This window comes from Staurois parvus, unplaced genomic scaffold, assembly GCF_062004578.1.
Source record: "Staurois parvus isolate SC_StPar_1 unplaced genomic scaffold, SC_StPar_1.0 ptg002667l, whole genome shotgun sequence".
NCBI classification, from domain to species: domain Eukaryota; kingdom Metazoa; phylum Chordata; class Amphibia; order Anura; family Ranidae; genus Staurois; species Staurois parvus.
The window spans coordinates 53305-80801 of record NW_028320463.1 but is presented as its reverse complement, the minus strand read 5'-3'; the positions used below and the strand labels follow the sequence as shown (position 1 = coordinate 80801).

The 27497-nt window shown below is 46.2% G+C and overlaps 1 protein-coding gene across 1 annotated transcript; it reads left to right on the top strand.

Moving 5' to 3' along the window:
- Window positions 1-1201: 1201 nt before the first annotated feature.
- LOC149429993 (serine protease inhibitor A6-like) lies at window positions 1202-26989 on the top strand. The gene is made up of 5 exons (XM_089666274.1): window positions 1202-1286; window positions 2395-3014; window positions 13232-13499; window positions 21714-21864; window positions 26705-26989. Exons 2-5 carry the CDS (start codon window positions 2417-2419, stop codon window positions 26921-26923), a joined length of 1236 nt encoding a protein of 411 aa, XP_089522400.1. The 5' UTR covers window positions 1202-1286; window positions 2395-2416; the 3' UTR covers window positions 26924-26989.
- The last annotated feature ends 508 nt before the right edge of the window (window positions 26990-27497 follow it).

Here is a 27497-nt window from a genome sequence, read left to right as displayed (position 1 = left end):
ATACACAGAATATAACTGGAATATAACATTTATAGGGAACGTTGATCCAGGGAACATCCAATTGCCTCTCGGGGATCAGAAGGGTTTTGTTTACCTGCAGGAGCAAATTGGATCGTACTTTGCTGGGTTTTTTGCCTTCATCTGGATCAATTGTGAGTGTAGGATTATAATTTTTTTTCTTTAATTGTTTAACTGGATGGACTTTTGTCTTTTTTCAGCCAGACTAACTATGTAACTATCATGTGAATTGGTAGTAAACTTGTTAAAAAAAAAAACAAGTTTCCTGCTGCAAGGTAATATTATAATGTGGTCGGGTGCATTACATACTAGTACATTCTGAAGAGTGAAGCCCTCCAGCGGCACGCTGTCTCCGGTGCAGAAGGGTTCCATCTTCACCCGGATTTCCTTCCGTGTTCGCGGGTTGCAGCTGCTTGGATGGCTGAGCAGCTGATGACACCACGGCACACAGCTCTGAAGGAATGACACGGGTATGCCGTACCTTCACAGCGCATGCATCGGGGATGTCACTGGCTGCTGCTCTGCAGAATGTCTCCTATACAGCGAACCTTTAGGAGATATTGGTTTTACCTACATGTGTGAGGATTGTGAATGGTCATTGTTCATGAGGGGTCACAGAGGCTCATCAGTCCTGTCCCATAAAGAAAATGGTATTTAGACTGGAGAAATCCCTTGTAGCTCTTCCATGACAGGTTCTTTTACAGCGGACTGACACCAATATTTATTTATTTCAGGTACTTATATATTGCTGTCAATTTAGGCAGCGCCCTACATATATATTGTACATTCCCATCAGTCCCCTCCCCCGAGGAGCGTACAATCTAAGGTCCCTAACTCACATTCATACATACACATACTTGGAACACTTTAGACTGGAGCCAATTGACCTCCAAGCATGTCTTTGGAGTTTGGGAGGAAACCAGAGTACCCGGAGGAAACCCACATAGGCACAGAGAGAACATGCAAACATGCATACACAAATGGTAAAATGTTACAATTCATTCCCATTTCTGAGCTCAGGGCATAACATTACTGCATTGATATATAGCATTCTTACACTGATACATTGTATATTGGGAAGTTACTGGCCAGTGCAGAGTTCCCCTCATCAGTTGTTCGCTCTTTTGTGCAATGTTTAACTCCATCCAGACTTTCGTCATATTTGTTGGGTCGGGTCATTGTGACCTCGCAGTGGATCTGATTAGCAAACCTTTTCATGAGCAATATAAGTGTCAGACTCTCGGAGATTTGTGCCGTTCAGAGGACAGGTGAGCGCACTTATAACGGTAGGTTGTACTTCATTCTACATAGATTAACAGATAGATAGATAGATAGATAGATAGATAGATAGATAGATAATAGATAGATAGATAGATAGATAGATAATAGATAGATAGATGATAGATAGATAGATAATAGATAGATAGATAATAGATAGATAATAGATAATAGATAATAGATAGATAATAGATAGATAATAGATAGATAGATAGATAATAGATAGATAATAGATAGATAGATAGATAATAGATAGATAGATAATAGATAGATAGATAGATAATAGATAGATAGATAGATAGATAGATAGATAGATAGATAATAGATAGATAGATAATAGATAGATAGATAGATAATAGATAGATAGATAGATAGATAGATAGATAGATAGATAGATAGATAGATACAGTGAAGGAAATGTGTATTTGCTCCCCCCTGATGCTGAATGTTCGCCCCTCACACAGAAATGATCGGTCTAACAATGGAATGTTCGCCCCTCACACAGAAACGATCGGTCTAACAATGAAATGTTCGGTGTAACACTGAGAGACAATACAACAACAAATTCAGCAGAAATGCGTCTAACAAATGATGACTGATCTGCATGTTCATGAGGGAAAGAAGGATTTGATCCCCTATCATTCAGCAGGATTTCTGGCTCCCAGGTGTCTCTCATACAGGTAACAAGCTGAGATTAGCAGTCTCTTAAAGGGAGTGCTGCTAATCTCATTGTGTTACCTGTATAAAAGACACCTGTCCACAGGAGCCATCAAACCATCAGATTCCAAACTCTCCACCATGGCAAAGACCAAAGAGCTGTCCAAGGATGTCAGGGACAAGATGGTAGACCTACACAAGGCTGGACTGGAAATAGACTTTTCCAAAGCATAGGATAGGAAAGAAAAATGTTTCCGAGGTCCCTAGGAGCTCCTATCAGTCTAAATTGCCCAGGCTATCAGCAGCAAGAATGCATCTTTCAGCCTGGATCTTGCACCCCTTGAGATGGTCGGTGGTGGACCTTTTCATGACAAGAGATATGTAGGATAACTTGCATAAGATCCAAATTTTTTTGGTACTGACCCCTTTATTTTTACACAGGTGTGAAACACGTGAAAGAACGATGAAGATTCTTCTTCTCCTCCAGTTGTTCGTCTCGTTGGTTCTTGCAAAACCACATGGAGATCACGGCCAACACTCTAAAAGGGAGCATTCAGAGATATCCGAAGCTGAAATTGACTTTGCTTTGAAGCTTTATAAAAGAGTAGCTCCACTTACAGAAAGGCCCCCACCAAACCTATTCATTTCACCGGTCAGCATCTACACCACCCTCTCCATGCTGGCCCTCGGTGCACGATCAAAAACTCGCAAGGAAATTCTTCAAGGCATGGGCCTGGATGACACCAAGACAGACAAGGAGCTGCATGACAGCTATAGCAGATTCGTTGAAGCCATAAATCAGCACAGCAAAGACGTAGAATACCAGCTTCGTAATCAGATCATCATAGAAGAGTCGGTCCACATGTTACCATCATACAAACATAGTGTGACTAAGTACTACAATGCCTCCATTCACACCATCAGAAGCAATGACCCTCAGAATCCTGAGAAGACAAACAACAGGAGTGTGAGCGATAAAACAGACCATAAGATCCAGAATATAATTAGTAACTTGGAAACTATGCCCTCGATGAATGTCGTAGATCATGCAGTCTATCAAGGTAAGTCCATTTTACTTGGGGGACGGCTGTTATCATTAGGATTTAAAAAGGAGACAAACAACGATGTGATCATAAATGGCGTCATATCATCACTGGCCTTCAATAAAAGAAAGTCAGTCATATTTTCAACATCAGTAGCAAAATGTCACCATTTCTGTCAAGATGCAAACTTCTGAACACACTTGTTTGATAAAGTGGCCAGGAAGTTCCTTCATCTGTTCCAGATCTTTGCCCCAGATGAGGGTCTGATATTATTGTTAATGGGGGACTCCCACAAAAATAAAACAATACGGGGAAACTAATACAAATTCTTGAACAAGAAAACAACATGGGGTTCCCCCTAAAACATATACCAGACCTTATCATTGATGAGAGCCTTGTATGGGTATAAAAAGGGACCCCACACAAAAAAAAAGGGACATTGAGTCCCCCCAAATTCCAAACTTACATAATTACATAGTCTGGCTGAAAAATAACCATCCTGCTCGATCTTAAATTTAAAAAAAAAAAATCTATAAATGTTCTATCCAGTTATATTCTGTGTATCCAAGAAAGAATCCAGGACTTTCCTACAGCAATCCACTGAGCTGGCCACAACCAACTCTGGAGGGAGTCTATTCCTCATTCTCACAGCTCTTACTGTAAAGAAACCTTTCCGTGTTTGGAGATTACATTTCTTTTCCTCCAGACATAAAGAGCGCCCCCTTGTCCTCTGTGATGACCTCAGGGGGAATAACTACACCGAGTTCACTATATGAACCACTGATGTATTTATACCTGGAGATCATATCCCCCCTTATGTATTATACATGGAGATCATATCCCCCCTTATGTATTACACATGGAGATCATATCCCCCCTTATGTATTATACATGGAGATCATATCCCCCCTTATGTATTATACATGGAGATCATATCCCCCCTTATGTATTATACATGGAGATCATATCCCCCCTTATGTATTATACATGGAGATCATATCCCCCCTTATGTATTATACATGGAGATCATATCCCCCTTATGTATTATACATGGAGATCATATCCTCCCTTATGGATTATACATGGTGATCATATCCCCCCTTAAGTATTATACATGGAGATCATATCCCCCTTATGTATTATACATGGAGATCATATCCCCCTTATGTATTATACATGGAGATCATATCCCCCCCCCTTATGTATTATACATGGAGATCATATCCCCCTTATGTATTGTACATGGAGATCATATCCCCCCCTATGTATTATACATGGAGATCATATCCCACCTTATGTATTATACATGGTGATCATATCCCCTTATGTATTATACATGGAGATCATATCCCCCCTTATGTATTATACATGGAGATCATATCCCCCCTTATGTATTATACATGGAGATCATATCCCCCCTTATGTATTATACATGGAGATCATATCCCCCCTTATGTATTATACATGGAGATCATATCCCCCCTTAAGAATTATACATGGAGATCATATCCCCCTTATGTATTATACATGGAGATCATATCCTCCCTTATGGATTATACATGGTGATCATATCCCCCATTTATGTATTATACATGGAGATCATATCCCCCCTTATGTATTATACATGGAGATCATATCCCCCCTTATGTATTATACATGGAGATCATATCCCCCCTTATGTATTATACATGGAGATCATATCCCCCCTTATGTATTATACATGGAGATCATATCCCCCCTTATGTATTATACATGGAGATCATATCCCCCCTTATGTATTATACATGGAGATCATATCCCCCCTTAAGAATTATACATGGAGATCATATCCCCCTTATGTATTATACATGGAGATCATATCCTCCCTTATGGATTATACATGGTGATCATATCCCCCATTTATGTATTATACATGGAGATCATATCCCCCCTTATGTATTATACATGGAGATCATATCCCCCCTTAAGTATTATACATGGAGATCATATCCCCCCTTATGTATTATACATGGAGATCATATCCCTCCTTATGTATTATACATGGAGATCATATCCCCCTTATGTATTATACATGGAGATCATATCCCCCCTTATGTATTATACATGGTGATCATATCCCCCCTTATGTATTATACATGGAGATCATATCCCCCCTTAAGTATTATACATGGAGATCATATCCCCCCTTATGTATTATATATGGAGATCAAATCCCCCCTTATGTATTATACATGGAGAACATATCCCCCTTATGTATTATACATGGAGATCATATCCCCCTTATGTATTATACATGGAGATCATATCCCCCCCCCCTTATGTATTATACATGGAGATCATATCCCCCTTATGTATTATACATGGAGATCATATCCCCCCTTATGTATTATACATGGAGATCATATCCCCCCTTATGTATTATACATGGAGATCATATCCCCCTTATGTATTATACATGGAGATCATATCCCCCCTTAAGTATTATACATGGAGATCATATCCCCCCTTATGTATTATACATGGTGATCATATCCCCCCTTATGGATTATACATGGTGATCATATCCCCCCTTATGGATTATACATGGTGATCATATCCCCCATTTATGTATTATACATGGAGATCATATCCCCCCTTATGTATTATACATGGAGATCATATCCCTCCTTATGTATTATACATGGAGATCATATCCCCCCCTTATGTATTATACATGGAGATCATATCCCCCCTTATTTATTATACATGGAGATCATATCACCCCTTATGTATTATACATGGAGATCATATCCCCCTTAAGATTTATACATGGAGATCATATCATCCCTTATGTATTATACATGGAGATCATATCCCCCCTTATGTATTATACATGGAGATCATATCCCCCCTTATGTATTATACATGGTGATCATATCCCCCCTTATGTATTATACATGGAGATCATATCCCCCCCCCCCTTATGTATTATACATGGAGATCAAATCCCCCTTAAGATTTATACATGGAGATCATATCCCCCCTTATGTATTATACATGGTGATCATATCCCCCCTTATGTATTATACATGGAGATCATATCCCCCCTTATGTATTATACATGGAAATCATATCCCCCTTATGAATTATACATGGAGATCATATCCCCACTTATGTATTGTACATGGAGATCATATCCCCCCCTTATGTATTATACATGGAAATCATATCCCCCTTATGTATTATACATGGAGATCATATCCCCCCCTTATGTATTATACATGGAGATCATATCCCCCTTAAGATTTATACATGGAGATCATATCCCCCCTTATGTATTATACATGGTGATCATATCCCCCCTTATGTATTATACATGGAGATCATATCCCCCTTATGTATTATACATGGAGATCATATCCCCCCTTATGTATTATACATGGAGATCATATCCCCCTTATGTATTATACATGGAGATCATATCCCCCTTATGTATTATACATGGAGATCATATCCTCCATTTATGTATTATACATGTAGATCATATCCCCCCTTATGTATTATACATGGAGATCATATCCCTCCTTATGTATTATACATGGAGATCATATCCCTCCTTATGTATTATACATGGAGATCATATCCCCCCTTATGTATTATACATGGTGATCATATCCCCCCTTATGGATTATACATGGTGATCATATCCCCCATTTATGTATTATACATGGAGATCATATCCCCCCTTATGTATTATACATGGAGATCATATCCCTCCTTATGTATTATACATGGAGATCATATCCCCCCTTATGTATTATACATGGTGATCATATCCCCCCTTATTTATTATACATGGAGATCATATCACCCCTTATGTATTATACATTGATATCATATCCCCCTTATGTATTATACATGGAGATCATATCCCCCTTAAGATTTATACATGGAGATCATATCATCCCTTATGTATTATACATGGAGATCATATCCCCCCTTATGTATTATACATGGAGATCATATCCCCCCTTATGTATTATACATGGTGATCATATCCCCCCTTATGTATTATACATGGAGATCATATCCCCCCCCTTATGTATTATACATGGAGATCAAATCCCCCTTAAGATTTATACATGGAGATCATATCCCCCCTTATGTATTATACATGGTGATCATATCCCCCCCTTATGTATTATACATGGAGATCATATCCCCCCTTATGTATTATACATGGAAATCATATCCCCCTTATGTATTATACATGGAGATCATATCCCCACTTATGTATTGTACATGGAGATCATATCCCCCCCTTATGTATTATACATGGAAATCATATCCCCCTTATGTATTATACATGGAGATCATATCCCCCCCTTATGTATTATACATGGAGATCATATCCCCCTTAAGATTTATACATGGAGATCATATCCCCCCTTATGTATTTTACATGGAGATCATATCCCCCCTTATGTATTATACATGGAGATCATATCCCCCTTATGTATTATACATGGAGATCATATCCCCCCTTATGTATTATACATGGAGATCATATCCCCCCCTTATGTATTATACATGGAGATCATATCCCCCCCTTATGTATTATACATGGTGATCATATCCCTCCCTTATGTATTATACATGGAGATCATATCCCCCCTTATGTATTATACATGGAGATTATATCCCCCTTATGTATTATACATGGAGATCATATCCCCTATTAATCTCCTTTTCTCGGAAGAGAATACATTCAGTTCCTCTAATCTCTCCTCATAGCTGATCTCCTCCATGTATCAGTTTAGTTGCCCTTCTTTGTACTTCCTCCAGTTCCCCAATGTTCTTTTTGTGAAACGGAGCCCAAAACTGAACTGCATATTCCAGATGAGGTCTTACTAATGATTTGTACCGGGGGGGGGGGGGGTGATATCTCTCTCTCTGGAGTCTATACCTCTCCTAATATAAGAGAGGATTTTGCCTGCTCTAGAACCCGCAGCTTGGCATTGCTGCCATTATTAAGCTAGTGATCTACCTAAACTCCCATATTTTTCTCCACCATTGCCCCCCCAGATCCTTCTCCATTGTCCCCCCAGATCCTTATCCACCATTGATCCCCCAAGATCCTTCTCCACCATTGACCCCCCCCAGATCCCTCTCCACCATTGACCCCCACCAGATCCTTCTCCACCATTAATCCCCCCACCTGATCCTTCTCCACCATTGATCCCCCCAGATTCTTCTCCACCATTGACCCCCCCAGATCCTTCTCCATCATTGACCCTCCCCAGATCCTTCTCCAGCTTTGATTCCCCCAGTTGTACTCCCCCAGTATGTATGATGCATATTCTTAGCCCCCAAGTACATAACCTTACATTTATCACCATTAGCCCTCATTGGCCCCATAGCCCCCCAATTACACAGAGCATTGAGGTCGGCTTGTAAGTTGGAGACATCCTGTAAGGACGTTATTCCCGGCACAGCTTGGTGTCATCTGCAGAGACTGAGATCCCCGACCCCCCGTTTATAAGTATATTAAAAGGTAAGGGTCTGAACACTGAACCTTGGGGTACCCCACTAATCACACTGAATCTTGGGGTACACCAATAACAACCCTAGGCCCTTTAGATCTGGTATGAGTTTTAAGCCGGAACCAAAAACAAAAAGTGTTGGATATCCCAAAATAATTGATAGCAGATTCTTGTCGGAGCATGCAGCGTGACAGGCCAGGAAGGGGGAGGCAGTGTGTGCACCATCATCAACATATCAACCAGCAATGCAACCCCTCAGCCCGCCTCTTCAACCAACCCCTCAGCCCGCCTCTTCAACCAACCCCTCAGCCCGCCTCTTCAACCAACCCCTCAGCCCACTTCTTCTGATAACCCCTCTGCTCTTCTGCCTACCCCTCAGCCCGCCCCTTCTGCCTACCTCTCAACCCACCCCTTTTGCCTACCCCTCAGCCCGCCCCTTCTGCCTACCTCTCAACCCACCCCTTCTGCCTACCCCTCAGCCCGCCCCTTCTGCCTACCTCTCAACCCACCCCTTCTGCCTACCCCTCAGCCCGCCCCTTAGCTCACCCCTTCTGCCTACCCCTCAGCCCATCTTCTATCTAACCCTCAGCCCACCTCTTCTGCCTACTCCTCAGCCCAACTCTTCTCCCATCCCTCAGCCCACCTTTTGTCTTCCCCTCATACCGCCTCTTCTGCCCACCCCTCAGCCCACCTTCTGCCTACCCCTCATACCGCCTCTTCTGCCTACCCCTCAGCCCACCTCTTCTGCCTACCCCTCAGCCCACCTCTTCTGCCAACCCCTCTGCTCTTCTGCCAACCTCTCAGCCCACCTCTTTTGGTAACCTCTCTGCTTTTCTGCCTAACCCTCAACCCGCCTCTTCTACCTACCTTCTGCCTACCCCTCAGCCCACCTCTTCTGCCAACCCCTTAGCCCACTTCCTCTGCTAACTCCTCTGTTCCCCTGCCTTCCTCACAACCCGTCTCTTCTGCCTACCCCTCAGCCTACCTCTTCTGCCAACCTCTCTGCTCCTCTGCCTACCCTTCAGCTTTTCAACCTGCCCCTTAGCCCACCTTCTGCTTACCCCTCAGTCCACTTCTTCTGCCAACCGCTCTGCTCTTCTGCCAACCCCTCAGCCCTCCTCTTCTGCCTACCCCTCAGCCTGCCCCTTCTGTTTACCCTTCAGCCCACCTCTTCTAACAACCCCTCAGCTCGCTTGTTCTGCAAGCCCCTTTGCTCTTCTGCTTACCCCTCAGCTCGCCTCTTCTCTCAACCCTTAAGCCCACCTCTTCTTCTAACCTTCTCAGCCCACCTCTTCTGCCAACCTCTCTGCTCAGCTCTGCCTCTTCCAGCATGTGAATAGCAAAAAAGTTGCACAAACACTTTCTTTAACCATTTCCAGTCCGGACACTTTCCCCCCCTTCCAGTCCGGACACTTTCCCCCCCTTCCAGTCCGGACACTTTCCCCCCCTTCCAGTCCGGACACTTTCCCCCCCTTCCAGTCCGGACACTTTCCCCCCCTTCCAGTCCGGACACTTTCCCCCCTTCCAGTCCGGACACTTTCCCCCCTTCCAGTCCGGACACTTTCCCCCCTTCCAGTCCGGACACTTTCCCCCCTTCCAGTCCGGACACTTTCCCCCCCTTCCAGTCCGGACACTTTCCCCCCCTTCCAGTCCGGACACATCCCCCCCCCTTCCAGTCCAGACACATCCCCCCCCCTTCCAGTCCAGACACATCCCCCCCCCCTTCCAGTCTGGACACTCCCCCCCCCTTCCAGTCTGGACACTTTCCCCCCCTTCCAGTCCGAACACTTTCCCCCTCTTCCAGTCCAGGCCAATTTTCACCTTTCAGCGCTGTCACACTTTGAATGCCAATTGTGCAGTCATGAGAATTTTTTAGCATTTTTTTGAGACAGATAAAGCTTTATTTTGGTGGTATTTATTCACCGCTGGGATTTGTTTTCTTTTTGCTATGTAATTTAAAAAGTCCAAAAAATTTTCTTATACCATTTTGCAAATAAATAGTATTTCACCATAAATCTTGGCCAACATTTATTCCGTTATATTTTTAGTAAAAAAAAAATATATTTTTTTTACATACTGTCACCCTAGCAGTACAGGTCACCATGGTGACACTGTACTACTTGTGGGGGGTGATGAAGATTTTTTTTTTTCTACACTGATTGCTTTTACACCCATAAAGGCTGTAAAAGCAATCATTTCTCCTCTCTGGCTGCATTCTTGCAGCCATTGAGAAATACTGTGATAGCTGTGATTGGTCACAGCTTGTCACATGGTACACGGCTGTTGTGAATAGCCCTGTACCATGTGATCTCTGTGATCATTCACAGATTTCACATGTAGTAAGCAATGATGTCAGAAGTGACATCTTGCTTACTACTCTTCATGTGATCACTGATTGGCCAATCAGTGATCACATGATCGGGACCTCGCACAGAGGTCCCGTCCGACGATCGGTGTTCCACTGTGTCCGGAGGACACAGCGGGCACCGGATCGTGGTGGTGCACGCTCCCAGGGAGCGTGCACAAGCAGGGGCGGGGAGGCCGTTTATAAACAGCCACCCAACTCTACACTGCCACCGTCTGGCCGTTTATATACAACAACCGGATGGGAGGTGGTTAAAATGCGAGCAGCTTGGAGACTTAACCAATTTCAGTTTTAAAGCAACAAACATCCCAAAAAATGGTGTCTGGTTTAGATAAATCAAAGGTACATCTGAAAACTTTCTCTTGGCTAAAGTGGACGTTTCAAGACTGAAGAGAATGTAAAGTGATTTCATACATATTTTCTTCTATAGAATGCTCAAAAATATAGTTTCTTCTTTATTAGTAAATATAAAAATATGGAATAATTTCCCCGGCTCCTCTGTTGTTTACAGAGCTCAATAGCTCAAGAGGACATACATACACATACCTGAAAGAGTTGGAGCATTGCCTCCTCCCGCTTCATTTTGATAATTCCATAAGATGTTTAGAAGCCTAAAGATAAACATTATTAGTATAATTACATTAATTACATGAATATATTGCAACTTAGCAGATCTTAGATGTGTTGTTTCAGAATTTGTTTTTCCTTATTTTTCTTTATATTCTTTATTTCTCTTTTTTTTTATCTGGTGATCCGGCCAGACATGACTGCAATGCGGAATTGTAAATGGGCTCTAACACATTTTTTTGTTTTTATTCTAGTGTATTCTATTATAATTTATTCTATTCTTTTCTATTCTATTCTATTCTGTTTTATTCAATTCTTTTCAAAATTTTAATTTTGGAAGACGGCTATATTTTTTCTAAGCTCGTAAGAGTAGGGCCCTCTTACCCCTCGTACGCTGTCTGTCTTTGTTGTACTGTGCCATGTATTGTCCCCCCCTATTGTACAGCGCTGAGCAAACCCTTTGGCGCTATATAAACTCGTAGTAATAATAATAATAATAATGTTATTTTATTCTATTCTATTCTGTGTTATTTTGTTCTTTTCTATTCTCATTTATTAAATCCTATTCTTTTTGAAGTTCGAATTTTGAAAGACTGCTCTATTCTTTCATTTTTTATTCTATTCTATTCTTTTCTATTCTGTGTTAATTAGTTTTTTTCTATTCAATTTATTAAATCATATTCTTTTTGAAGTTTGCATTTTGGAACACTGCTCTATTCTTTCATTTTTTATTCTTTTCTATTTAAAAATTCAAATTTCAAATGAAATGGGTATATTCTTTCTATTTTATTCCATTATATTCAAATTTCGGAAGACAGCTTTATTTTTTCTATTCTATTCTTTTTTTTTCTGTTCTGTTATTTTCTATTTTAGCTATTCCTTTATTTTCCATGCTATTATTTTATTTTGAATTCTATTCTGTTTTTATTTTATTCTTTTGAAATTCAAATTTCGGAATATAGCTATATGATTTCATTTTTTATTCTATTCTACTTAAAATTCAAATATCAAATGACGGTTATATTCTTTCTATTTTATTCCATTCTATTCAAATTTCAGAAGACAGCTATATTTTTTCTATTCTATTCTATTTTTTCTGCTCTATTATTTTCTATTCTATCTATTCCTTTATTTTCTATTCTATTATTTTATTTTCAATTCTATTATTTTTTTTATTTTATTCTTTTTGATATTTGAATTTTGGAAGATAGCTATATTCTTTTTTATTCTATTATATTTAAAATTAAAATTTCAAATGACGATTATATTATTTCTATTTTATTCCATTCTATTATATTCAAATTTCAGAAGACAGCTATATTCTTTCTATTCTATTCTATTTATTTCTATTCTATTATTTTATTTTAAATTCTATTCTGTTTTTATTTTATTCTTTTCAAAATTTGAATTTCGGAACATGGATATATTCTAACACTAACACAGTCTTTGAGGGAAATCAGCAATAGTCAGCAATATGTTTACAGTTTAAATTTGTTTTTCCGAATTTGATTTCAAATTCTTTTTTAAATCAACTTTGAACTCTTTTGGAATTCGATTCGATTCAAGTTTTTGCCAAAATTTCCTTTTTGTTATTTCGTATTTTTTATAATTTGCCACTTTTGTAGTTTGGAAATTCAGATACCTCTCAATCTCCGAATAACGACAATTTTGTCCAAATTTCTATTCGGATCAAACCGAACCGCGCATGTCTATAGAATACAACGATCCCAAACCACTATAGTTTACCTTTAAAGGAAACATTTTTTTTTCTGTTCCTCCAGGGAAATGGAAAGTACAGTTTGACAAACAATATACAGAAGAAAGAGAATTTATGGGTGGATTTCCACTAAACCTAGCGCCAACGATGCGCCGGAGGGGACTCTATAAGACATTCAGGGACAGAGAGCTGGATGTCAATGTGCTGGAGATGCCGTACGCCGAGAACACCGCCCTTCTCCTCATCTTACCGAGACTGGGTAACCTGTTCAGCGTAGAGCAATTACTGACCCCCCAGCTGATTAAACTATACTTGAGCTCATTGAGTACCAGGTATGCATGACAGTTGTTTAAAACAGAGCTCAGCAGTTTGAATGTTGTTAGAGGGATCAGCCAAATGATCGTACAAAGTGCAACGTGCAGCGTGATGTCTGCTGGGTGAACGCAGGATCAACTGACAACGCCAGCAGGATGGTGACGGGGTATACCCACTATGGGCTGTAGGGGGCAGGACAGCAGCTGATTTGTATGGAACAAACCCCGGACCCCGCATTCACTATATCCGCTCTCCCCGGACCCCGCATTCACTATATCCGCTCTCCCCGGACCTCGCATTCACTATATCCGCTCTCCCCGGACCCCGCATTCATTATATCCGCTCTCCCCGGACCCCGCATTCACTATATCCGCTCTCCCCGGACCCCGCATTCACTATATCCGCTCTCCCCGGACCCCGCATTCACTATATCCGCTCTCCCCGGACCCCGCATTCACTATATCCGCTCTCCCCGGACCCCGCATTCACTATATCCGCTCTCCCAGGACCCCGCATTTACGATATCTGCTCTCCACGGACCCCGCATTCACTATATCCGCTCTCCCTGGACCCCGAATTCACTATATCCGCTCTGCCCGGACCCCGCATTCACTATATCCGCTCTCCCTGGACCCCGAATTCACTATATCTGCTGTCCCCGGACCCCGCATTCACTATATCCGCTCTCCCAGGACCCCGCATTCACGATATCCGCTCTCCACGGACCCCGCATTCACTATATCCGCTCTCCCCGGACCCCGCATTCACTATATCCGCTCTCCCCGGACCCCGCATTCACTATATCCGCTCTCCCCGGACCCCGCATTCACTATATCCGCTCTCCCCGGACCCCGCATTCACTATATCCGCTCTCCCCGGACCCCGCATTCACTATATCCGCTCTCCCCGGACTCCGCATTCACTATATCCACTCTCCCCGGACCCCGAATTCACTATATCCGCTCTCCCTGGACCCCGAATTCACTATATCTGCTGTCCCCGGACCCCGCATTCACTATATCCGCTCTCCCAGGACCCCGCATTCACGATATCCGCTCTCCACGGACCCCGCATTCACTATATCCGCTCTCCCCGGACTCCGCATTCACTATATCTGCTCTGCCCGGACCCCGCATTCACTATATCTGCTCTCCCAGGACCCCGCATTCACTATATCTGCTGTCCCCGGACCCCGCATTCACTATATCCGCTCTCCCCGGACCCCGCATTCACTGTATCCGCTCTCCCCGAACCCCGCATTCACTATATCCGCTCTCCCAGGACCCCGCATTCACTATATCCACTCTCCCCGGACCCCGCATTCACTATATCCGCTCTCCCAGGACCCCGCATTCACTATATCCCCTCTCCCCGGACCCCGAATTCACTATATCCCCTCTCCACAGACCCCGCATTCACTATATCCGCTCTCCCCGGATATACAGAACCAGACGGTTCCATCCTTCTTGGGGACCAGGACCACCAGGGAGGCCCAGGGACTGTCAGAGGGTTCTATCACACCTACATCCAGCATTTCCTTAATCTCTGTTCTCATCCTTTCTCTGACGGACTCGGGCACTCGGTAGGCCGCCTGCTTCAGGGGGGCCTGACCCTGCATGTCTACCCGGTGGGCAGTTGTGGTGGTGTAACCGGGCACAGATGAGAACAGCCCTTGGCGCTCTTGGAGCAGTTGGCGGGCCTGTTCCTGGGCCTTGGGAGGCAGCAGGGTGCTGATATCTACATCCGCTACACTCAGCTGGGACTGTCCGTCCCCCGGCAGCCCCGGCAGAAGAAGCGTTTCTGAGTCATCGGTAGCAGCTACACTCTCCTCCTGTCGTTCGATGAACAGTTTCAGCATATTCACATGGAAGGTTCACTGGATCCTTCCATTTGAACAGCAAGCTACAATGTATGTGGTGTATCACAGAGTTGCTCCACCACTTGGTACGGGACCTGCCAGGCAGCCTGTAATTTGTCATGCCTGACTGGTTTCAAGACCAATACTTTCTGTCCTAAGTGAAACGTTCGGTCTCGAGCAGACCTGTCGTACCACCATTTCTGTTGGCTCTGAGCGGCCTCAAGGTTGTCCCGTACTAGGGTCATCAACCATTGTAGCTTCTCCCTGAGCTCCAGCACACAGGCCACCACCGAGGTCCCATCCTTGGCCACTGCTCCGTCCCAGTGTTTCCGTAGGAGATCCAGAGGTCCCCGAACCCTTCGGCCATACAGCAGCTCGAAGGGAGAGAACCCAGTGGACTCCTGCGGTACATCTCGGTAGGTGAACAGGAGGTGAGGGAGATGCCATTCCCAGTCCTTATGGGACATGGTGAACATTCGGAGGAGCTGTTTCAGTGTACCGTTAAACCGTTCGCAACGCCCATTGGTCTGGGGGTGGTAGGGAGAGCTGTACAGCGGTCTGATCCCACACAACTTCCAAAGTTGTTGGGTAAGCTCGGCCGTGAACTGCATGCCTGGTCGGTCAGGATCTCCCGAGGAAATCTTACCTGAGTAAAGATCTGCAGTATGCGGCTTGAGCAACTGTTTCTGCCTACACATCTCTAAGCGCTACGGCCTCCGGATACCGGGTGGCGTATTCGACAATGGTGAGGATATACTTCTTGCCTGTGGGGCCCCACTAGGTCTATGGCGATATGACTGAAAGGTTCCTTGATTATAGGTAGGGGCCTCAGAGTGGCCCTGGGCCTGTCTCCCTGCTTCCCTACCTTCTGACAGACCTCACAAGACCAACAGTAGTCGCGAATGTCCTCCGATACTCCTGGCAAGAAGAAACTCAGTGTTAAGCGATGCAGGATCCGTCGCTTGCCCAAATGCCCAGCAAGGGGAATATTATGCACAATCTGGAGGAGATCACGCCAATACTTCCTCGGTACTACCATCTGCCGATGAGGTATTTGGGCAGCGCTCCCACCCCTGCTGCCCTGTGGACCCTGAACAACTTGCCCTGGTCCCACTCATACCTCACATCTCCCAATCCCCCAGGATCACTCCCAGCCCTACGTCTACTGGCTGTTTCTTTAGCGAAATCAGTGGGGGAATCCCAGGTCAGGGCAGGGACAAGTTCAGCAGGGGGTGGGTATTCAACTCTTGCCGCAACCTCAGCAGGTGGAGTGGCAGCATGCTCTCTAGCTTGGTGGCGAGTGGTGACTGGATGAGCTTCAGCAGGGGTCTCGGTGACGAAAGTGGAGACCAGGACTCCCAGATCATTTCCAAGGAGAACCTCAGCCGGCAAGTTCTGCATTACTCCAATTTCAACGTCCCTGGCCCCGGCCCCCCAGTCCAGATGAACCCTTGCGGTAGGATTCCGGTAGACATGGCCTCCTGCTACCCATATGGCCACAGGCTGCCCGGTCTTGGCCCAGTCTGGTACCAGTTGGGGTTGGACTGTGGTGAGTGTGGCCCCAGTGTCCCGTAATTCTTGGGCCCAACGGCCGTTAACATGGACAACCTGTTGGTGATGTTGGCGATTCTCTGGGGTGACAGCCTGGAGAGGGTTAGCCTCATGAAAGACCCCGATGTCTTCGACCTCGGTTGTAAATTTCCTCCATGAAGAGGCAGTGTCACTGGGGTGGTCCTGTAGGGAGTAGGCAGAGGCTCGGCCATAGGGAATGGTGGATCGGTTGGAAGTGCCCCGAGGGGGTTGGCTGGTCTGGGGCCTTGTTGGTTTCCGGAGGCAATGAATGCAGATGTGCCCTGTTTGGTTGCAGCCATAACAGCATGGGCCAGACCACTTTGGATTAGAAGGTGTGGGTGGTCTGAGGCATTCTCGGGAAACCAGTGGGAACCACTGGTTGTGGATGAGGTTCAAGGGGAATGGCGGGCTTGGTTAGCCTCCTGCTGTCCAGGTACTCATCTGCTCAGCGACTAGCGTCGGCTAAGGTTAGGTGTTTGCCCCGGACCCAATGTCTAACATCCCCTGGAAGTCCATTGTAAAACTGCTCCAGTAACAGCAGTTGCAACAGTTCCTCCAGCTTGGTGATCTGACACCCTCGGACCCAGCTGCGGGCAGCGTGTTGTAACTGATGTCCCCATTCAGTGAAGGTGTCCTGGGGTTTCTTCTTGAGTGCCCGGAACTTTAAGCTGTACGCCTCTGGGGTGAGAGCGTTGCGGGCCAGCAAGTGTTCCTTAACATAATCATAATCCAAACAGTAGCTGTCGGGTACAGTCCTGAATGCGTCTTCAGCCAGACCGGTTAGCTTGCTGCTCACAATGGGGACCCGGTCTTGGGCTGCCACACCATGGATGGTGCACAACCGTTCAAAGTCCTGAAAAAACTGTCAATGTCTCCATCCACATTTGAGAAAGTTTTAAAAGCAGCATAGGGAATTTTCTTTGGTCCATTTGCAGTCTGGAGAAGGCGGGAGGTAATCACCTCCCAGACCGAGCTCTCGGTTGATGATCGGGAGTGACTAAGCCGCAGTTAGGTGGCATCGTCCAGGGCCTTGGAAATCTGTTGGGGGGTGGGAGCGCTGCCGAACAGAGCCAAGCGCCACTCCACCTCTTGTCGTAAATCTGAGTGGTATAGGGGTCTCTGTATGGTGCTAAGTGGGCCTGGCGTTTCAGGGGCCGATGAGCTGCTCTGTTCCTCCAACTCCTTCTGTGAAGCAAAGTTCACTTCTGGCGGAGCAGTGTTCGATTCAAGCATAGTGGAGTGTGCATCAGGTGGAGCGAGGTGCGCATCCGCTTGGTCCAGGTCCATAATCTCATCCAACAGTTCCTCTCTGGTCTTGGAGCCAGCAATACCTCCCCGAGCGACAAGTAGGCTTTGGAGAGCTGGCTTCCTGGAGGTCCCGTGTATCCATCTGGCCAAGCAGGGACGTCTCCGTGAAAAAGATGGGGTTCCAGTTGGTGGTTTGGACTTCCTATGTAATGAGGAAACATCCCACCGCTGCCAACCAGTTATGGTGGAACCGTTCCGCCTGGACTTCCTCGTGCGGAGAAATGTGTCTCAGCCAATGGCCCCTTTTCTGGCAAGTCTTCCAGTGCTCTGCCAAGGCAGGTATCAGAGCTCAAAACCAATCCTTCCCTGATATCCCAAACCACGAGTCGGAACTTCTTGTAGCGTGAATGAATGAATCTTTATTGAACACAACTCAGTATATACAGCTTCACCCCCACCAGACAGCCTGGCACCTGGTTTTCCCCACCCACAACAAAACCCTACAAAACAACAATACAATATAAACTCTATTAGTAGTGAAAGACTACAAAGTCACATTTCCCTAAACAAACAGTGTAGAATGTCTGTCTACATAGCAGCTGCTAAACATATACAGCTTTACCAAGGGGAGGAAACCGAAACAGAAAGGGCAAAATGTTATCACAAAGGGACAGTTCATCACAATCCCCCCCCCCCGAAATGTCCCCCATGTTGTCATGTTACAATATATCCCCCCCCGAAATGTCCCCCATGTTGTCATGTTACAGTGTATTCCCCCTCTCCGTGAAATGCCCCCCATGTTGTCATGTTATAATGTATTCCCCCCCAAAATGTCCCCCATGTTGTCATGTTATAAAGTATTCCCCCCCTGAAATGTCCTCCACATTGTCATGTTACAATTTATCCCCCCCCCCCCGAAATGTCCCCCATGTTGTCATGTTACATAATATTCCCCCCTGAAATGTCCTCCACGTTGTCATGTTACAATTTATCCCCCCCCTGAAATGTCCCCCATGTTGTCATGTTACAATGTATTCTCCCCTGAAATGTCCCCCATGTTGTCATGTTACAATGTATCCCCCTCCCCCCTGAAATGTCCCCCATGTTGTCATGTTACAATGTATTCCCCCCTGAAATGTCCTCCACGTTGTCATGTTACAATTTATCCCCCCCTGAAATGTCCCCCATGTTGTCATGTTACAATGTATCCCCCCCTCCCCGAAATGTCCCCCATGTTGTCATGTTACAATGTATCCCCTCCTCCCCCGAAATGTCCTCCATGTTGTCATATTACAATGTATTTATTGGGATTGGATATGATAGACCAACACAAAGTGGCACAGAATTGTGAAGTGGAAGGAAAATGAGAAATGGTTTTCAAAATTTTTTACAAATAAATCTGTGAAAAGTGTGGCGGCATTTGTATTCAGCCCCCTTTACTCTGATACCCCTAACTACAATCTAGTGGAAACGATCGCCTTAAGAAGTCACCTAATTAGTACATAGAGTCCCCCTGTGTGTCATGTGATCTCAGTATAAATACAGCTGTTCTGTGAAGCCCTCAGAGGTTTGTTAGAGAACATTAGTGAACAAACAGCATCATGAAGGCCAAGAAACACACCAGACAGGTCAGGGATAAAGTTGTGGAGAAGTTTAAAGCAGGGTTAGGTTTTCCTTCCACTTCACAATGATGTGCCACTCTGTGTCGGTCTATCACATAAAATCCCAATAAAATGCATTGACGTTTTTGCTTGTAACATGACAAAATGTGGAAAATGTCAAGGAAGAGGAAGACTTCTTCAAGGCGCCGTATCTCTGGTTTCCTTCAATTCAGCTTTGAACCTTAGAATCAAATCAGATTGACTCATTCTGATTGGCTGATGGGGTTTCTGTAGCTTACACTTTTTTTTTGCCTCATTGGGAGAGCCTGGGATGGTTGGTGTCACAGTTCACCCACACGCCACGCCCACAGCGACTAGCTAACCGAGGTGCGCACGTGCGGCCGTGACTTGGGGTAAGAGGGAATAAGGGGGACCCAACTTCTAATATATAGAACCGTATATAAGATCGGCCGCGATACACTTTCACAGACCGCACTACCTCTGGCCACCACTGGAGGGAGACTCCACTCTAGTCCAGATGGCTAACCACACACACAGGCAGACACAAATTTTACATACAATCTGTGCACACTAAGGGTTGAGGAGCAGCCTAGCAATTGGCACACCTTCTAGGATCCCACCATCTATCCTACAAGCCAGAACCCCGGTGTTATCACTCTTCCACTGTCCTCACACCCGCATACCAGACACACCACAAACGGTAGCCTGCCACCACCCAACAGTTTATCTGCAGAACGGTCTGCTGAGACACCACACACACACAGATCTCTGTCTGGCAGATCTGTTACCTTTACAATCTTCACGCAATCTGCCAACACGCAGTGCAATTGCATACAGATTGGTAATGAGCTTGACTGAGCGTATAAAGACACTAAAATACAATACAATCTAATCTCTCCGGAGATATGAGCCCGAGCTTAAATACACAGAAGTCACTTATTAATTTTATGATTTACTTTCCCGAAAGTGGGCGGAGCATAAAATATGTACAAAGTATAAAAAGTTACAGAAAATACAAGAAGACACACAATTGACTATTCACTATACAATAAAAGGGAACAAAAAACAGAAATAAAACTTTTACCAAGATTTATCCTGCGACTGGAGCAAGTCTGAAAAAGTCTGTAATCCGTTAGTCGATCGAACCAGCTCCATATGAATCACAACATCCATACCTCCAGTCCTCAATTTATGGGGATATGGAAGGGGGCTGGACATCAGTCCTCGTCCAATTCAACCCTGGGGGGGTGTTCCCGTACCAGCCCACAGCATTCTGGGTGCTGAACTGCCCAAAGTTGATTGGACCAGGAACGGCTTGAATCATCAAGTCGGGGATTGAATTTCCGACACCAGTGCATCAGTCCAATCACGAGAGTACCAATCACTGTTCATCTGTCGCGCTCCTGCACCACATGATCATTTCCTGCATTTTTCTGGTATTCTACATAGGCCACAAATACGGTTTTTACATGCAGATGCAACCCACAGAGTGCCCAATCCGAAGGAAGTATTTTCATCTCTCTGTAACTAATATTTTAGCTTTTATGAGGGATGAAACATACTCCTTTGATCTATGTATTTACTTTAGAGCTCCCCAGACAGATCGGAGCCACCCTGGTGTCATGAAGCCGAAACGTCTGTGGTCCTCTTTTAAACTTCAGGAAGATGGCAAAGTCTGATTATATATAGGTGACAAAATCTTATTGGCACCCAGGTGTCACTTCCAGCCTGAGGAAGCTCTGTCTCTTTTCAGATGTTAATGGGTGACCATCTGTCTCTGCCTTAAGTCTGAACACATCTTATTATAACATGGAATGCTAAATCTACATTGTCATATTTTCTACAGGTCACATCCTATCTACTCAAATCTGTACATTTATGTCACAGTTGGTATGATTAATACAGACACCGATGTGTGTTTCCCTTCACAGTATGGTGGACCTCTTCTTACCCAAAATGACCTTCAACACTGAGATCAACGTGGGTCGCGCATTGCGAAGCATGGGCATGAACATTATGTTCGATGAGAACAGCGCCAACTTCACCGGGATCTCAAAGAGAGGGAGGCTCAGCGTTTCCACAGTGAGTATCTTCCTTTTATATTTAATATGTGGATGAAGTATGGTAATCCTATAACAGGCGCCATCCCTATAGAGCGGGGGGGGGGGCTCCAGACTTGTCATTCAAAGGGCCAGTTTGCCGTACTTCAGGCTTCAGGGGGGCCGGATTGTGGTCAGTGGGGGTAGAATATGTCCCAGGCCCAGCATCAGTGAGAATAAACATGGCCTCAGGGGTGGTGGTCAGTAAAAGGAAGAGTATTGCCCCATCATTGGTGTCAGTGGGAGGAATAGTGTCCCATCATTGGTGTCAGTGGGAGGAATAGTGCCCCATCATTGGTGTCAGTGGGAGGAATAGTGCCCCATCATTGGTGTCAGTGGGAGTAATAGTGTGCCATTGTTGGTGTCAGTGGGAGGAATAGTGCACCATCATTGGTGTCAGTGGGAGGAATAGTGCACCATTGTTGGTGTCAGTGGGAGTAATAGTGTGCCATTGTTGGTGTCAGTGAAAGGAATAGTGCCCCATCACTGGTGTCAGTGGGGGGAATAGTACCCCATTGTTGGTGTCAGAAGGAGGAATAGTACCCCATCATTAGTGACAATGGGGGGATAGCGCCCCACTGTTTATGTCAGTGGAAGGAATAGTGCCCCATCATTGGTGTCAGTGGGGGGAATAGTGATCCAATGTAGATGTCACTGGTATATAAAAGCTGCAAGTCCTTGTGTACGGCCCATAGATGATAGAGCACTCGGGCAGCTGGTCCTCTCTGCTCACCTCCACGCCCCAAACACCCCTCTCTGCTCACCTCCACGCCCCAAACACCCCTCTCTGCTCACCTCCACACCCCAAACACCTATCTCTGCTCACCTCCACACCCCAAACACCCCTCTCTGCTCACCTCCACACCTCAGACACCCCTCTCTGCTCATCTCCACACCCCAAACACCCCTCTCTGCTCATCTCCACACCCCAAACACCCCTCTCTGATCACCTCCACACCTCAAACAACCCTCTCTGCTCACCTCCACACCTCAAACCGCTCTCTGCTCACCTCCACACCTCAAACACCCCTCTCTACTCACCTTCACACCTCAAACACCCCTCTCTGCTCATCTCCACACCTCAAACACCCCTTTCTGCTCACCTCCACACCTCAAACACCCCTCTCTGCTCACCTCCACACCTCAAACAGCTCTCTGCTCACCTCCACACCTCAAACACCCCTCTCTACTCACCTTCACACCTCAAACACCCCTCTCTGCTCACCTCCACATCCCAAACACCCCTCTCTGCTCACCTCCACACCTCAAACCGCTCTCTGCTCACCTCCACACCTCAAACACCCCTCTCTGCTCACCTCCACACCTCAAACACCCCTCTCTGATCACCTCCACACCTCAAACACCCCTCTCTGATCACCTCCACACCTCAACCCCTCTCTGCTCACCTCCACACCTCAACCCCTCTCTTCTCACCTCCACACCTCAAACACCCCTCTTTTCTCACCTCCACAACTCAAACACCCCTCTTTGCTCACCTCCACACCCCAAACACCCCTCTCTGCTCACCTCTGCATCCCAAACCCCTCTCTGCTCACCTCCACACCTCAAACACCCCTCTTTGCTCACCTCCACATCCCAAACACCCCTCTCTGCTCATATCTTCATCCCAAACCCCTCTCTGCTCACTTCCAAATCCCAAACCCAACTCTGTTCACCTCTACATCCCAAATTCCCCTCTTTGCTCACATCCCAAATCCCCCTGCTGCTCACCTCTATACCCCAAACCTCCTCTCTGCTTACTTTCAAACTCCAAATTCTCCCCTTTGCTCACTTCCAGACTCAAAACCCCCCTCTTTGCTTACCACCATACAGCAAACCCGCCAACTCTGCTCACCTCCATACCCCAAACCTCTCTCTGCTTACCTCCACACCTCAGACACCACTCTCTGCTCACCTCTACATACCATACCCCTCTCTGCTCACCTCCACACCCCTCTCTGCTCCCCACATCCCAAAATCCCTCTGTGCTCACCACATCCCAAACCCCTCTCTGCTCACCTCCAAATCCCAAAATCCCCTCTCTGCTCACCTCCACACCCCAAACCCCCCTCTCTGCTTACCTCCACACCCCAAACACCCCTCTCTGCTCACCTCCACATCCCAAACCCCTCTCTGCTTAGCTCCACATCCCATATACTCTCTCTGCTCACCTCCACCGCCCAAACCCTCCCTTTCTGGTCACCTCCACATCCCAAACCCCTCTCTGCTCCCCTCCACATCCCAAACCCCTCTCTGCTCACCTCTACATCCCAAACCCTCCTCTCTGCTTACCTCCATATTCCAAACCCCTCTCTGCTCACCTCCACCACCCAAACCCTCCCTCTCTGGTCACCTCCACATCCCAAACCCCTCTCTCTGCTCACCTCCACATCCCAAACCCCCCTCTCTGCTCACTTCTACATCCCAAACACCCCTCTCTGCTCACCTCCACACCTCAAACACCCCTCTCTGCTCACCTCTACATCCCAAATGCCCCTCTCTGCTCACCTCCACATCCCAAACCCCTCTCTGCTCACCTTCACATCCCAACCCCACCCCCCGCTGCTCACATCTACACCCCAACACCTCCTCTCTGCTCACCTCTATACCCCAAACCCCCTTCTCCGCTCACCTCCACACCCCAAACACCCCTCTCTGCTCTTCTCTACACCCCAAAACCTCCTCTCTGCTCACTTTCACACCCCAAATGCCCCTCTCTGCTCACCTCCACACCCCAAATCCCTCTCTGCTCTGTTTGTGGCCAGGTAAGGGGACATATAGCTGGCTGCCAGGTGTAAGGGGGGTGCTTTGGGGTTGGGGGCTCCTCCCCAAATCACCTTGTCTCCATGTTGATCGGGATAAGGGCCTCTTCCCCACAACTGTGGCCTTTGGTTGTGGGGGTCTGCGGGCAGGGGGCTTATCAGAATGTGGAAGCCCCAGATCCTGACCTCCCCCCCATGTGAATGAGTACGGGGGACATGGTACCACTAATCATTCACAAAAAAAAGTGTAGTGTAAAAAAAGACAGAAGACAGTCTTTGACAAGTCCTTTATTAAAAATAAAAATTAAAAAAAATGTCCCCTGAAGTAGATCCAACATCAATCACGATGCCCGCCGCCGCTACCCGATAAAAGAAAAACCGCTCTGCTCTCCACGCCGGATCCCGTCGTCTTACAGCTGCGCCCGCGATGACAGTTCTTATATATTGTCATGACGCCCCGACCCCTTGTGTCCTCATCACAGGTCAAAGCACAGGTCAGGTTCGTTCCTTTGACCAATCACAATGCACTGTCAGGGCGCAGTGCATTGTGGGGCGTGGCGGGCGAATAACCTGCTGAACGCCCGTACTGTTCATGTATTCAGCAAACACATGAACATCCCATGCAGGGAGAGTGATCAGCACGGCAGGGGGAGGGGCAATTACAGGAACCGATCCCCTGTATGGCTGTCTCTGCAGCAGCTGAAATCCGGCTTCTTCTCCTCCCCCTCCCACCTGCTTTTATCAGCTGCAGAGAGAGCCGTACAGGGGATCAGTTCCAGTCATTGCCCCCATCGCCACACTGATCACCCTCCTAGTGCACTACAATGCCCCCCGTGTACCCCCACCCCCACCCCACCCTGCAGTGCTGCCTGTTTCAGTCCTTTCCTACCTACCGGTAGCTGCAAGCACACAATAGGCTCCTTCAGAATGGAGAGTGGGGGAAGGGTCCAGTAAATATGTCACATTTACCAGCCATATCCTTTCTGGAATGAACACAGTGAGTGATCAGCATTAATCACTTGCTGTGTTCATTCATAACTGAAGTATAGTAAACAGTGTGTATTTGGGGGGGAGGGTCAGGTTGGCCCTATATGGGTTCCAACAGCAGCCCTGCCTCTAGCCCTCCAATTTCCCTCTCCCGGCACAAATTCCCTCTCTCTTAGCACTAATCCCCACCCCCACCCCCTCCCCACACACAAAACCTTCCACCCCCCAAATCTCTCTTCCTAACAGAAATCCACTCTCCTAGTACAAATCCCTCCGAATCCCCTCTGTTAGCACTAATCCGCCCCCCCCCCAAAAAAAAATTCCCCTTCTAGCACAAATCCCTTCAATCACCCCTAGTAGCACAAATCCCCTCCCAAATCCCTCTTCATAACTGAAATCCACTCACCTAGTATAAATCCCCCCCCCCAAAATCTCCCCAAATCCCCCTCCCTCAGCACAAATCACCTCCCCAATCCCCCCTGCTAGCACTAATCCCCTCCCCAAATTTCCCCTACTAGCACAAATCCACTCTGACTCCCAAATCCCTTTTCCTAACAAAAATCCCCTCTCCTAGTATAAATCCCCCCTCCAAATATCCCCTTCTAGTACAAATCCCCCAAACCCCCCTCTCTCTCAGCACAAATCCCACCCAATTCCCCCCTGCTTGCACTAAACTCCCCCCCAAAAATTTCCCCCTCTAGCACACATCCTGCCCCCCCCCAAATCCCTCTTCCTAACAGAAATCCATTCTCCTAGTACAAATTCCTCCTCCAATTCCCCCCTTCTAGTACAAATCCTCTCCAAATCCCCTTCTTTCAGCACAAATCCCCCCAAATCCCCTCTGCTAGCAATAACCCCCCCGCCCCCCAAAAAAGTGTCCCCTCCTTGCACAAATCCCTTCAATCACCCCTACTAGCACACATCCTGCCCCTCCCCCCCCAATCCCTCTTCAGAAGTCCACTCTCAAAGTGTCTTTAATTTATCTTAGTCCCCAAATCTTTTTTTTTTTTAAAGGTTTGTTTTTTTTTTTTTAACTTTTTTAAGGTTCATTTCTTGACTTTTTTGTGTTGACAGATTTTCCACAATTCTTATCTCACCTTGGAGGAGAGAGGAACGGCGGACAGCTCTGCGACTTCTGCCGTATTAGACTTAGCCTCCCCTTCAATTCCCGAGTTCAATGTTAACCGCCCGTTCATCATGATGATGTACCACAGAGTCACCAAAACCATCCTCGGGATTGGCCGATTCATGGAGCCCGTGTGGCCCCATGTGGTCGGGGATATAATCGGATGAAGCAGATATAAAGTGCTGAACAAAATGAAACCATCCTGCTGAGAATAAAGGGGATGTGCTGAACAATTTCTGTGTTGTTGTTTTCCCCCGGATTGCCTTTGTGTTAATGAGTGAGAGATACCAGCCGGTAATGGGGGACCAATAGGGTGGTGTGGGGGAGTCACAAACTGAGCTCTGATAGACATGTGCATAACATTGCAGCCAGAATTATTGGGAACCTCATCATTGGTGACTCAACAGGCTCACGGGGACTCAACGGGGCCTTGACTATGGGGTCTGACCTCAGCACAGCTCCCACACAGCTTTCTAGGGACAACAACAGGCTCACGGGGACTCATCGGGACCTTGACTATGGGGCCTGACCTCAGCACAGCTCCCACACAGCTTTCTAGGGACAACAACAGGCTTACGGGGACTCAACGGGGCCTTGACTATGGGGTCTGACCTCAGCACAGCTCCCACACAGCTCTCTAGGGACGACAACAGGCTCACGGGGACTCAACGGGGCCTTGACTATGGGGTCTGACCTCAGCACAGCTCCCACACAGCTCTCTAGGGACGACAACATCAGGCT

Coding starts and splice junctions, on each gene's coding strand:
- LOC149429993 (XM_089666274.1), top strand. CDS start 2,417: ATGAAGATTCTTCTTCTCCTCCAGTTGTTCGTCTCGTTGGTTCTTGCA. Junction 3,015..13,231: donor AGATCATGCAGTCTATCAAG/GTAAGTCCATTT, acceptor CTGTTCCTCCAG/GGAAATGGAAAGTACAGTTT. Junction 21,865..26,704: donor GGAGGCTCAGCGTTTCCACA/GTGAGTATCTTC, acceptor TTGTGTTGACAG/ATTTTCCACAATTCTTATCT.